Source organism: Lissotriton helveticus, chromosome 2_1 (genome assembly GCF_964261635.1).
Source record: "Lissotriton helveticus chromosome 2_1, aLisHel1.1, whole genome shotgun sequence".
Taxonomy (NCBI): Eukaryota; Metazoa; Chordata; class Amphibia; order Caudata; family Salamandridae; genus Lissotriton; species Lissotriton helveticus.
Window position 1 is genome coordinate 244794887 of NC_136059.1, and position 14621 is coordinate 244809507.

At 44.4% G+C, this 14621-nt stretch overlaps 1 protein-coding gene across 1 annotated transcript in view; it reads right to left on the reverse strand.

The window, feature by feature from the left end:
* PSTPIP2 (proline-serine-threonine phosphatase interacting protein 2) overlaps positions 1-14621 on the reverse strand; it is a 275577-nt gene that overhangs the window by 58311 nt on the left and 202645 nt on the right. Inside the window, exon 7 of the mRNA XM_078674746.1 lies at positions 11685-11783. Within this exon, the coding sequence (XP_078530872.1) occupies positions 11685-11783 (99 nt within the window). The remainder of the gene's footprint in view (positions 1-11684; positions 11784-14621) is intronic.

Consider the following 14621-nt stretch of genomic DNA (forward strand, 5'->3'; position numbering starts at 1 on the left):
GCCTGCTTTTAGTTTGTTGAAATGGATCCTTGCACCAAAAACCGACGAGAGGATGTATGTTGCATTAAAATGTAGCAGATTGCATTTTGGACAATTACATGTAATTTTGCATAACTTTTTCGCAATTTCGAAACACCAAATTACGATAATTTCGTACACCCCTAACTTGCACCTAGGTGAAATGACAGTAGGTAAATCTGTCCAGCTCAAAAAATGTGACTGAAAATGCAGAAAAACCCTTTGCCTATTTCCTCGTCCCATACATCACTTTTGGGGTGGTTGCGCCTCATTATAGGAAACAAGCATTTACAATTCAATAGGTCTCTCATTTTTTAGAGTCGTGTGTCACAGTCTGTGCAAGTGACTCTACATCCTTCCATTTCAAACACTTTTCATTATTTCCTGTAATGTGGCAACTAAAATGTCATACGTCAAAAAGAGAAGTATAGGGTAAGGCAACTGTGAACAATTTTCTAGATAGCAGATATGGAACAGGGGCAGCAAGACAGATATTCTGGGAACCAATGACAAGTAAACAATCCTGGATACGAGTGGCCAATGTAAGGTGATGGATGTGTGAGTAGTTGGATGTGTGGATGGTTGGATGCGTAGGCCGAATGGCGAGTATATGGTTGGTGTATGGCTGAATATGCTGATCAACACATGGAGTGATGGTCAGGTGTATGGATAAGTAGGTGGGTGAATGGATTGGCAGGTGGAAAGATGAGATAGTAAGTGCTTTGCTAAATGAATGGATGAATGGCTAGGTGTTTGGATGAGTGACTAACCAACTGGGTAGATTAATGGATAAGTAGGTGAATAATCGAGTAGCTGGGTGCAGAGATAGATGGATGAGTTTGGAGGTTGGATGAATATGTGGTTAAATGGCTAGATGGGCGAGTAGTTATGTTAATTTATGTTATATAGTGCTCGATTACCCAAGGGTGTCTTGGCGTAGCCTTGGAAAGGAGCCAGGTAACTGAAAGGATATAGGACATAGGACATGGCTAGCGATTGCGAAGCCATGTTTTCAAAGCCTTTCTAAATTGAAGAAGATTTTGTAAATCTTTTAGATTAAGGGGAAGGAAATTCCAGATTTTTGTGCTACTAGCCACAAAACTTTGGCCGCCCCATCGAGCTTTCCTAAAGATGGTGTAGTGAATAGGTGGATCGACGTACTGCAGGTTATGAATGAGTGAGCAGGTGGATGGAGGATATGTCGGTGAATGGGTAGCTATATCATGGATAAGTGGGTAGATGGCTTGATGAGTGGTGGATAGCTTGGTGGATTAATATTCGTGCAGGTAGTTTGTAAGTGAATAGGAGGATAAAATGGGTGCAAGGCTAGACGAATGTTGCTAGGAGATCTGTATAGGAAGAGGTGATAAGCTGTGAATAGGTAGGTGTTTGATTGTAGGCATAGGAAGATGGTGGTGTGATTTGGTGGATGCCAGATGACTGTGTGGGTAGGTGGATGGAGGATCAAATTAATGAGTACGTAGATGGTGGCTGAGCAGGTCCACCGTGGGTAAGTAGGTGATTGGTGTGCAAGTAGATAATTGTGACTGATAAGGTGAGTAAGAAGGTGGATGTTGATTGGTTGGTAGATGGTGGGCGACTAGACAGATGAGCACATTGATGGTGGATTATATGATAGATGATGAATGAGTGGGGGTGGATTGATAAATGAGTGGGTGGACAGACTATGTGAGTGGGTGTATGAAAGAACTGATGAGCAGATGAACAGATTGTTGGATAAATGCTGAGTCAGTGGATGAGCGAGTGGCTCGGTTATATGGAGGAGAGTGATTCAGTGGATGGATAGAGGTCTGAAAGGAGGATGATAGAATGAATGGATAATTGGTAAGTGGGTGGATGGGCAAAGAGTGAGTAACTGAATCAATGGTCAGTCGGTGGATGGTTACACATTGAGCGGGTCAGAGAGAGGATAGGCAGGGTTCATCACACTATGCAAAGTAAATGTAAGCTGAGCGCTTTCAGGTGATACTTTCTGACTGTGGTAACAAAAATAAAATAAAGGCAAACACACTGACGCTGCCTCTTTAGAAACCAAGAACAGCATTTATAGAAGCTGCTTGTAGGATAAACAATACACAATAGAGTGTTTGATATTTCCACAGGATATGCTCTTGGCTGAGAATCTAAGTTTCAATTAGGAAACTGTGCAAGGATGACTGTATTAAATTTCCTCCAAATGTTACTGAAACAACAAAGAGCTGAATTAAACGGATGGGATGCCCCTGAAAATAGCAGCCACGTTCTTAGTGAGTTACCCTGTGCAGCCAGCTTGGGCGTGAAGGGCCAGGCATTGTGAATGGCAGTCACTGGCTGCTGTCTCCATTCATAATATGTTTTGCTGCTATAGTGCATCAAAGCAAATGGCCACCCCTCCCTTGGCGTAGATATCTATAGTGCATCAGGTGCAGTGGCACTGGGCTTAGGCATATGAGGGGTCCCCTGCCCCACAATTACAGCCGTACATCACTACCTGAGAACCAGTCGCAGCTGGCATTAATCATGGGTGGGGGGCGAGGGGGTGCAGGGGGAGGGGGTAAATTGAATAATTAATAAGAAAACAGTACCTGTCCGCCTGCCGGGTCCCGTGTTTCCTCAGCTATGGCTCCGGCTCCTGCTCTCCTGCCTCTGGCAGGAACAGGAAACAGGCAGCCTCCCTCCCCTTCCCTAAGCCAATCACAACGCTGCAATGGCATTTCGCAAAGATGTCTGCGCTGCTGAGATGATTACTTTTGTACCGGAAGAGAGACTTTCCTGCACAAAAACAGTAATTTATTGCATTTTCCTCTTTCTATGCATGCTGAAGAATGCAGCACACACATAAAAAGGAAAATACAAGGAGAAATTAAAGTATTTCACCTCGCTGCACCATAGGCGTAAGAGTCTTATGCATTTCAAGCTTCACAAAATTTTTTGTAAGCCTGGGATGCTTCAGGTTCCATGGATGATGCGTAGGAACATCCATGGAACTCCCCTTTCCTGCAGAGTAATGCATGAAAGGGGGTCATATCTAAAAGGCCATGAAAAGTCAAACAGGGTGACTTTACGTAGCCTTGTAAATATGGGCAAGCCAATGGTCGTGACTATGGGCCTAAGGGGCGGATCGGTTGCATTTTGTGCACCTTAGGAATGCCATAGATGCTGGCAAGTCTCGGATTCTTTACATTTAAGTATTCCCACTCTTTTTTACAGATTTCTTCTTCCCTCAGGGCCTTATCTGTCAATTTCTTTATCTTATTTTTAGTTTGGGCGGTCGTATCTCTTGTTATGGGGGCATAAAATCTTATATCATTTAGCATTTCCTCCATTTTAGCGATGTAGCCAGATGTATCGTATACTACAATCCCTCCCCCCTTATCACATGCCTTCACTGTGATGTTGTCTTGTTTGATATCTGTCATAGCTTTGTATTGTTCAGATGTCAAATTGAATTGTGTTTAGGGGTGAAATTAGTTATATTAGTGAATTTATCACTTATAACTTTTTCAAAGATAGCAACCTAGGGTGGCAATTGATCAACGGATGGTGTGAACTGTGATTTAGGGTTTAACCCGGATAGGTTCACTTCGTCCATGATACATTCTTGCCCTGAAAAGAAGAATTTTAATCTGATCTTGCGCAAAAAACTTTGTAAGTCTCTAAATAGGTCAAATTTGTTCAACCCAGAATGGGGAGCAAAGGTGAGACCTTTTGATAACACTGAGATGGTATCTGTTGTTAAGTTTTTCTTGCTCAGATTGAATATGGGTAATAATTCTAATTTCTCCAATACCGGTTGTTTCTCGTTTCTAAATATTGATTGGGCATCATGGGCTGATGTCCCGGGAATTGACTGAAATCCTGTTGTGGAGCATGTTGGAAGCGGGGTTGGTAATGTGGCCTCCAGTTGCCTCTCCTCTGGCGCTGCCCTAAAAAAGATGGCCTATTTTGGTACCTCGCATTTGGTCTAGTTTGCTGATGGCTACCATCAAAATAAGTGCCTTCTCCATCTGAGCCTGATGATTCTGAGAAGGTGTTTATTCTCTTTCCATATTGATTTGGTCTATTCCCCCAACTGTCTGTTGGACCTTCAGTATTGGAGAAGAAATTGTCTGACAAGTAGGGATATACTGTATTATTTGAAATAATTTATCTGGAATTTGTTTTGAATTGTAAAGCACTAATTTGTATTATACACATGTAAATAATTTTTCAGCCTGATATCAATTACTTCGAATATGGGAATAAAGTTCATAATTATAATAAAATAAAATAAAAATATTTTCATACAAAATTCAATTAGGCATTGACTTTATTTTTTAGCGTTCACTAGTGTGATGTAAATATGTGCACATAACCCGGTGCTAATTTCTTCTTTCTAAACAAGTTTAGTTTCCTTGCTAGGGTTTATCCTTTAAGGCAGGGGCCCCTGTTTTTTCACAAATAGATGATGCGTAGGAACATCCATGGAACTCCCCTTTCCTGCAGAGTAATGCATGAAAGGGGGTCATATCTAAAAGGCCATGAAAAGTCAAACAGGGTGACTTTACGTGGCCTTGTAAATATGGACAAGCCCGTTGTCCAACTGGTGTATCAAAAAAGTGATGTGCCTGTTGTACAATGGGCTTGTAAATAAGCCCCTTTGTGTGCCAAAGCTTGTAATAGATCCCTGTGTTTAGGCCATTCAGAAGACTCTGGCAGCCAGTCAGAATCTTTGTGGCGAAACTACACCCTTGCTTAACCCCTCCCCTGCTGATGACGGAACCGCTCCGTCATCAGCCGCGGTCGCGCTGTGCTGATGACGGAGCGGTTCCGTCATGGCCCGCTCGGCACGCCTGCGCTGAGCGTTCTATTGAGCGGGGCGGGCCATGACGGAACCGCTCCGTCATAAGCACAGCGCAACCGACGCTGGTGACGGAGCGGTTCCATCACCAGCATGCGCCCGCCGCTCTTCCGCCCCGCCCCCTTAGCACTGCGGCGGAATAGCCGCCGCAGTGAAGGGGTTAAAGAGACCTTCAGTCTAAAATAAATACCTTAGGTCTCACAATCCGAAAAGAGGCCCTCACAGCAAGGGCGCCTGATAAACCCGGGGCAAATACAGGTACTCAGCAGTCAGCACACCTTTCATACCAGCCCTTTGTTCGAAAGTACCAACTACCATCAAATCTTACAATAACGAAGGGGGCGCTGTGCATAGACCGCTGATATTGTAGACTTGATATTGCTGGCAAACTGTGAATAAAGATGCCGCTCTATACAAGGAGAGATGGTTTACAGCTAAATCTGAAGGAAGGAAACTATGGTAATGAAAGACAGGTAAGTGGGGTATTCCTGGGTGGGTGACCGATTACAGGACTCACATTCTTTCCACACTTAGTGGATTTCATGCCTCCATGGGTGTGTATAGTTCTTTTACTCATTCCAAACATCAGCAAACTCTGGCTTCTCAGAGAAAAGCGTGCTGCATTTTGACGCGAGCGCTATTAATACAAATCACCTTTTAATCGGATACCCCTTGGATTGAGCCTAAAACTTTACAGGATTCCACATATTTTGTCCCTTCCTTGCCGCATAATTCAGTTGTCCCTAATTAAGCATTGCGTCACACGTGACATTACTACTTAAAGCTGTTGATTCTGAGTCCATGTGCATGTCTTCCCTGGCCCTTGTGGTGGATTCTTGAAATTTTTATTTATGAATTTTATATCTATGTAATACAAGTGTATGAATGTGTAAATACTTTGTAAATGTGTGCTTTAACTACATGCACACCTCACTATTCATTGACAAGAGACGTGGCTCGAAAGTTGCATGTAATAGGTTTAACATTTAATTGTGCTTTCACTATAGTCACGGTCTGTATTGTGGACTTCCTGCTATGCAAGGGTATCACCTAACACAGATTCAGAATGTTGTAATGAAGTCACTGTGGCACCTTTTTCTCTTTACGTCGTTTCTTGCATGAAAACAGAAAATTAATTTAGGAAATATGGGCAATTGTATTGCTTTATTAACCTTCCTGCTTCCTGCTTGAAAATGCACCATTTATCCACCGTTTTTTCAACATTTTCTAGGAGTAGAACCCCCCGGAATCCCTCGAACCCCCTGTAGGTTGTTCAGGCTTGCACTCTACGCTCGCCCGCCGCGGTAATAATTTTACGTCTCACCACTTTCAAATGTCACCAGCCGCCACTGCTTGGCTGGCCCGTTAGGGAACAGCTAGAGCCCTGTCCAATATCTATGGATAATCAATTACAAAATCAATTTTTGTAGTAATTACTCTAACAGTTCGGGCTAGAAATTAGTCAATCGTAGTGCCTCCAGATGGTTTCGGATTGGCATTGTCTCTATCCCCAGGTAGCTTGCATTTGCCCATATTTCCCCTGATTGGGCCCAGGCAGGAGACACAAAGTGCAGTTTAGTGACTAATGAGAATTCACTGTGCACTGTTGTTAAGTCTACAGACCAAGTGGGATGGCCCAGCCTCTTCTAATCGATGACGGACGAGGACGAGCCCGCTCTTGGCCTGGTCTTCGCCTGGGCATGGGCCGGGTGCATTCTGCACACATAACACGCCCGCGGTTCTTCAAGTGCTATGAGCGTGATGTTAATTAGCCCCTCTTGGGCTTGGCGCCAATGTTGTGTGGGGTATTGAGATCTGTTTGCAAGTGCTGCCTTTCTAGTGTCCCCCAGGGTCTTTAAGCGCTTATGAGCACGATGTTAAATAGCCCTGCCTTGGCGGCAATGTCTTGAGGGGATTTGAGCTCCCCTTCACAAGTGCTACAGTTCTGGCGTCCCCACCTCATCTTTGTCCATTTCTAGAAGATCAGTTGAAGTCCAGAATCTATGCAACAGGACAAAACACTCCAGTTACCCTTTTTCATGCATTTCTGAATGAACCTATCGCCATGGCCGGTACTAGCCATGGGCGGTATGGGCAGCTGCCCAGGGCCTCGCGCTCAGGGGGGCCCCGCCGCCGGCCCCACAGTTGCGGGAATAATAAATAATCATGGGGAAAAGCGCTGCGCAGTGCGCACAGCACTCTTGTCGCGCTCGCGTAGGGGCCAGGCTGCAGGCAGTAACTAAGGCAGGGAAAGAGGGGGGAACTGAACACTGTCTGCGCACGCACGCAAACCTGACCGTGACGCCTGCACGCACCCCACCACCTGGCTTGGTGGTGGTGTGGGTGGTGCCTTATTGTGTGGTGGTGACGTGACGCCGGCCTTGCCATGATGCGGGTGACAGTGGGTCCCAGGGCCGTCAATCTGGTAGCGCGCGAAAGCGCTACCAATGACGGCCCTGGACATGATTTTATGGCCAGCACCCGCTCAGTGTGACGCACTCAGCATGCGCACACGCGCCATACGTGAGGCAGCAGTCAGTCACTACCGTCTCGGAACGGGCCACGTGGGCAGGGCTGCTGCAGGCAGGAGTCGGTCGTCGCGTTGTTGAGTTCTGTACTTTAAGGTAAGAGACCTGCGTCACCTGCTTGCTTCAATCGTATATATTATACGTGTGTGTATAAATGTAATCTTCACTGGCACTGCTGATGTGTGTATACATCTCAATTCAAGTCTCCGATTATGCCTCATGGTATGTGTAAGCATTACACTGCCCCAAATGCCCAATGTTCTAGTGTCCATGTTAGTATAGTTTCCAATGTTTCTGTTTTTTCGGTTTCATTGTTCGTTTGTCCCTGTATCTTCCTTGCCCAGGGCCCAATCTTTTGTAGATCTGTTAGTTTCTCCCAACAACACACCTTACAAGATTCTGTTGTTGGTTTCCTAAACCAGACCAATAGGCAGTGGATCCCCTGTTTATATCTTGCCAACCACTTCTATTATATGCATGTTCCACTTTTCCACTGAACGACACCTTTTCTAAAAATTCAGGAGGCCGCAGCTCAGATAATAGTGGTAAGTCTATTTTGGCTAAGCAGAGATCTGTTTAATCTGCTACAGTATGTATCTATCTTCCTTTTTTGTCAGTTTCCTCTTCAACTTCTAGCATTCTCTGTATGGAGGTTGACAGAAATGGGCTTCAGAATAGAAAGGTCTCAGTCCATTTAGCGGAGGCCATTCAAAGATCTAGATGCGGATCTGCTTTTAAGGGTTATTCTAGGCAGTGAAAGAATTTTCACTTGTGGTGTCATATAAGATCTTTTTCTCCAGTTAATTGCAAAATATTTTTGTATTCTTCAATTTCTACATGATGGGTTGTAAAATAATCTGACAGTGTTAACCTAAGGGTGCAATGGGCCACAATAAGAGATTTGTGTAATTCTTTGGGATTCTTTAGGAAAGAAAGATTATAGAATTCAAGATCCTTAAGGGATTTTCTATACCCAGACCATTAATTAGACTGACTGCCCCACTTGTGATTTACCATTGTTTGTGAAAGCCCTTCAAGGGTCTCCCTTTGAAGTTCTCACTGATGTTAAACTATAATTTTTGATTATGACTATGAAAGTTGTATTTTAAGTGTCAGTTCCATTGGCCAGACGAACTGGTGAGCTAGGTACTTTTTTAGGTAAGTTGTGGCACTGTGCAGTCTGTTGGCGATATTGTTCACACGTCTGTAGCTCATATCCAGGGTTTCCTGGGTGTGGTCGTCCTAGAATTGTTTGGGAGTATTCTGTTACTACTGCAGTGCAACCAGATATGATTAATCACATGTTCCTACTAGTATTGCATAGTTTGGCCTCTGCATTCTTGTATCTTCACCTGCTCAACTGTTTGGGCCTTTTAGAGTCAGGAAGGACCTTTGGCCAGACCCCCTGCTTTACTGCCGCAAATTCCTAGAAGGTAAGACTTCATCATGTCTCTTGCCCAGCACCCTCACTACCCATCCCAAGAATCATACCCAGACCACACAGTCACACTGCATTCTCACAAAGCATAGATATACTACACATCACACTAACAATACACCCTCAACGTGCCAAACACCCACTTTAACTCATGCTGATTAACCACATTCAAGTCTTCGCACAACCCATCGCCTATCACAATATTGATGCACTCGTCATCAGAAAAACTTCGCTCACAATCACATCCTTGCAAATCCTAACCATGCACGTAGGAAGGGATAAAGCCTATGTCACCCAGAAAGTCTCCCTGTCATACACCTTAAGCTGAACTCCAGGCTTTTTCTCACTCTCCGCCACTCAGCTTGAAACATTCCACCTCATTTACAAGTCTCCTGGACAGGAAAGGGTCTTCATAGTTGACTTATCAGACCTCCTCATGATTTTATCAATTCAACACGCTTACACCACCCTCCTTAGTGACTTCAATTTGAACAAACAAATCAGGCATGAAAAACAAGAGGCACCCGTCCTAATCAATACACTCAATGTGGCACCGAATGTAACTCAAACAACAAACTCTAAAGATTAAAATTTCAAAGCTCAAGTTCTCCAACTCATCTTCTCAACATCACTCACCATCTTTTTTACCACTACACTCCATGCCTCCCTCACTCAAGGCCTCTTCCCACACGCTCTTAAGACAGACCACATCCTCCCACTCCTGAAGAAACCTACTCTAGATCCTGATAACCTCACCAACGGCTGGTTCAACACTGAAAAAGCAGTCTAGGTAAAATTTATAGACCACATCAAAGCCAAACTCCTGCTGCACAATTACCATTCCGACATACAAATCATAGCTGATTCCCCGATGATGGATCAATACAACTTCTGCCTCTTGATACTGGTGCACCTCTCAGCACGTTTCAGCACAATAAACCATTCCATTCTCATCAACACCCATTTGGTGGATGGAGTAGTGCCTGTCGGGATGGCAGAGAAAATTTCCTCTGCAATCTTAACAGTACTCTGCCGACCAAATCGGTCATCTTTGTACATTGAAGAGAACCACCATCATGGCAATTCCTTTCCATGTACTGAAAGTTTTATGGTTGGCCACCATTGGTTGTGACATCCATCCACCAAACTTTTGTCTCTTTCTTGTTTTTCAGGAACAAACTCCCAAAGTAGGAGTTTGTTTCTGAAAAACAACAAACGACCCCCACACCCTAGAAGTTTTTTCCCAGGGTTATAGCTCATTATTGCTTTTTTCTGTTCCTCACTGCGTGTTTTTTCCTGGCGGTAATCACAGGAAAAAAAGACATTACACCATCCATGCTAAATAGGGAAGTCAGTGTAATGTTCTTCCTCCAATGGCCCCTAATCTGTTGGGCAGTGAGAGGAAGTATTCCATAAACAGAGCCATTGAGGGCTTTGTCACCAGAATACTTAAGACCCATCCATCTCAATGAGGTGGGCAGATGGAAGGTTTAGCAGGCCAGGTAGTTGTGGTTGAAAAAAAGTATCCTGTCTACTAAACCATAAGTCAAGCACTAAATATGGTGGGTGGTAGTCCAGCAGGGTGATGGAGGTAATGGCCTCCTCCCACTGGCAGGTTGAGCTGCCTGCCTAATTTTAAATTAGTCCCTAAGGTTATTAGAAGATGCAAAGGATGGTACAATTCCATTCCACTGTGCGCCATCCCTCGAGACAGATCCAGCATAGTGTTAAAACTACACGTGAATCTGGCATATTTCTCACTGCTCAAGTAAGTGCAGTTGTCAGAAGGGAACAAAGTCCAACTTTCCCTACTTGCCAGTTTTACCAATTCTCTAAACAAACCTCTGAGTGGAACTGACCAAAGTTTTGGTTATTCACCTCTAGGTTAAAGAAATTTGATTTGCTTTGGCCTTCCCAAAACACTGGCAAAGTACTATTAGTTAGGAAGCAGGTGTAAGATTAGATCTCTTCAGACATTGTATGATACATTAAATTGGCACTGAAAGTAAATTTATGAAGGCTTGTACACAACAGGATTATTTTCCAATTTATATACACTGAAATATAAGTTCTGAAAAAGGATGCTGGTTCATGTCAACATTGACACTGGCTGTATAAAGAGGAGAAATCTTTGATCACCCAACAGACTGAGCTGCCAGAGGAAGTGCACAGTGGCCCACATCCCAAGTAGTTCAATAGCCCGGGTCTGTGGAAAGTCCTTAACCAATCCGTAAAAGAGCGCTCTTACTAGTCTGCAAGAAAATCTAGAAAACGTAACTGTTCAACCAGTATTATGAATGCTAACAGACTAGGTGATGCAGTGATCAGGTAAGACTAGGCAGACAAAATCCGCTTGTTTGGGGTCCTCAATCAGAATAAATGATATGCATTACTACTATAGTTCCTCAGCAGAGCACCCTATTTTTCCCCCAAGGAGAAAGCTCACTAGATCAAAACCAGAACCTGCATCTACCTAACCATTAAGGTACATGACATGTCAAACTCGGAGATATATAGGTCTATTGTGCAGCTTTTTGTACAGGGGACCACTCTAAGTGAAGATATCTGTAGCGACAGGAAACATCTTAAATACATTTGTTCATAAAGAAAAAAACAAATAAAGTAAAGGGGGTGATGCCATCTTTGAAATCGTAATAGGCTGGTGTTGATAACAGCAATGCTCACACAATTTCCAAAGCATGTGCTTCAGCCTGTTAGACCAAGTATATGCGATCTGGTAAGATTCTATAGATTGGCGTCGTGCCAGAACTTCCCGGGTGTTACATATCAAGTCAGGGGAAAGTTAAGAGAAGCGTGGTTTGATAAAGATGAGGACAGTGCCTTTGCTAGCACAACATACCTTATCTTGCTGCTTCTGATTTACAATGTTTGCATTCCGATTTAGTGCTTGGTCAGCATCTTCTTTTTCTCGACATCTCTGTTCATATGAGCGTTTAGCCTACATTGATTGTAAGGAGAGAGAACATTCATGAGGAACAAGACGAAGACGCGGACTGCCAACATAGAGAGCTAAAAACAGGTGATATTGAAGAAGTAAACTCCATTCTTATCATTGTATGTACAGATCACATCCACCCAGAGGAACAAATCAGGACATTTTCAACCTTCATGGAGAAGCGGATATATTGGGTGAGCTCTTTCTCCTTTACCGCATGCGTGCGTCGCATTTTCCCGCTGCGCGCTGGCTTTTTCAAAAACCCGCGGTTCATGACGAGCTCAGCTCGTCATGAGCGTACGAGAGGTGTACCTCATGACGAGCGGAGCTCGTCATCAGCGTCGAAGGGGTTAAAACTTAATGAAGGCAAAATTTGATTTCTCCCTCATAGAGCAAAGACGTTTGGGTACCTGTCGAGGTGTGGCTAAAAAGCTACTCCTTTATGGGCACTTGAAATGCTCTAGTTACATACATTAAATAACTAGAATTCATTGTGCTCCAAAATCCTACTATGCTGCTACCACAGATTTCTAAAACAACAACTTTCTTCTTCCATTTCATACTGAATCAACTACAAAATCTCTTATACTGCATTCAAAGCAATTCACTTTTAAATACCACCACTCAATTCCCTTCTCCAGCTCCCACAATAAACTTAACTCCGTAGGAGATTCACAAGACACCCAGGGCAAGTTTTGATGCGTAACTGAGAACACAAAAATGACTGAATCAAGAACCCTGCTTATTCCACCTACCAGAAGACAGCCAAATGGTACCCGACTTGCTGCCCATACCCAAAAACCCACACTTTTAAGCTCTTTTTTGAGATGTAATTCACTAGTGGCGAGGTCTAGACCATTAAAATGCCTCCAATAAATGTTTAATGGATTGCATGCTAAAGGGAAGGCGAAATGGCTGTAGCCCTGATTCTGAAGGTGATCTCCCAGTTTCTGTTCTTCCGGGCTCTTGCAAGGTGGAAATCATACCATTGCAGCAGGGGCAGCCTTAGGCATGTGCAAGCTGTGCATCTGCACAGGGCCACCAAACCCCAGGGGCCACCACGCCAATATATATCCTTAATATAATAATCCTCTGAGGATGGATACATATTTGCGTGGTGGCCCCTGGCAGGGATTTGGCGGCCTCTGGCTCTGTCCACTTCCAAACACCTTCCTGAGCTCTGGGGGGGCTCCGCCCCACCCGGACCCCCTCTTCCGGGGGCCCCTACCTACACTCCATGAGCCTAGAGCCGCCCCTGATTGCAGTCTTGGTTTTTGGCCAACTTTCTTCGTGCCTTCAGAAATTATGGTTATCCTCTGTGGCTAAACTAATCTAGAAAGGCTGCTAAGGCTGCTGAATCTATAGACTATCTGATTGGTTGCCAATCACGGGTGTAGCATCAGGCTTTGTTGTTGGGTCTGAGGACCTTCCGTCGGTTCTGCTATATCTGTTTCGGTTTTAAAAGACAAAACGGAGACCAATGATGTGAAACGAGAGAGAGAGAGAGAGAGAGATGCCCATCTGGTGGCTGAATTTCAAAATGTGAAACCAGATTAACTGGAATCAATATCGGCTTCCCTGCTTGTCCAAATTGTGTGATCCTAAGCAAACGTATACCAGAGCCTTGTTTTTCTTTATTATCCCACATGAATGCACTTTTAAATATGTGAGTTCAGGATTTGAACTTTACAAGCACCTCTTATGTTTGCTTTTATGTACTATAATGTTGCACCATCTATGATACGAATCTAGGACATGTTTAAGGTTTACATGACTACTGACTTGCTTCTTAGTTCACTAATGGCACTTTCTTGGGGTGAGCCATGAATATTTCAAAACCTTTCATGAATATCTGTCTATGCAGTGATATAATCTGATATAATAAAAGGAAATACTTCCGCGAGTTAAAGAAACACTCTTTGAGAATTTTAAAGAGACTGTAACGTTATGTTTGTTGCACGATTTACATGCCATATGTTTTCATGGCTTGGTTCGCGCACAGACTCTTAGATCCAAGCCAGACCCAAGACTTGGCTCTTGTTTGACTCACCCTATTAATTTGCCTGTACCCCATCCTCTGGTTGTGACTCAGGCTTAGTACATGGCGCCTTCTGCCACTTGATAATATTACTTCTGAAAGGCAAGGACTAGAAACATGGAGCCCTGCTGACTTGGACCGATTTGACAACTGTACCATCAAGGCTTTTTGTAGCAGAGACGAAGAAGAGTGCTAGCAGTGGAAATATATTTAACCCTTTCGCTGCGGCGGCTATTCCGCCGCAGTGCTAAGGGGCGGCGCTCTGACGCTGGTGCCGGAACCGCTCCATCACGCCCCTCGGGTGAGCTGTGCTTGTGACGGAACGGTTCCGTCACGGCCCCGCCCGCTTAATAGAACGCGCCGTGCAGGCGCGAAATCAGCGCCGCGCAGGCGCGGCGAGTGGGCCGTGGCCGTCACCAGCACAGCCCACCCGAGGAGCGTGACGGAGCGGTTCCGTCACCAGCGTGGGAGGGGTTAAAGTAAGTGATTTAGTGCATGGATTCCAGGTCCTTGTGTTGTTCGTGACTCTAGTCACAAGTTCTCTGGGTGAAGCAACCAAGCCCAGGTGGGACCAGCAGGGGCATAGTTTCAGTATGCAAGTTAGGGATGTGACTCCCCTCAAGTGCATTCTTAATTTAGTAGTTGGGACCGGGGGGCCCTGAGTCGGCCGGGGGGCCCTGAGTCGGGTCTGCTATGTCTTTTTCAGTTTTGCTTGTTGTTCTCATTTCATTAAGAGTTTTTAACTTTCTAATTTTTTGATCAGGATCTCATATATATATATTTGGTGGGGTCAGCTGACTTCC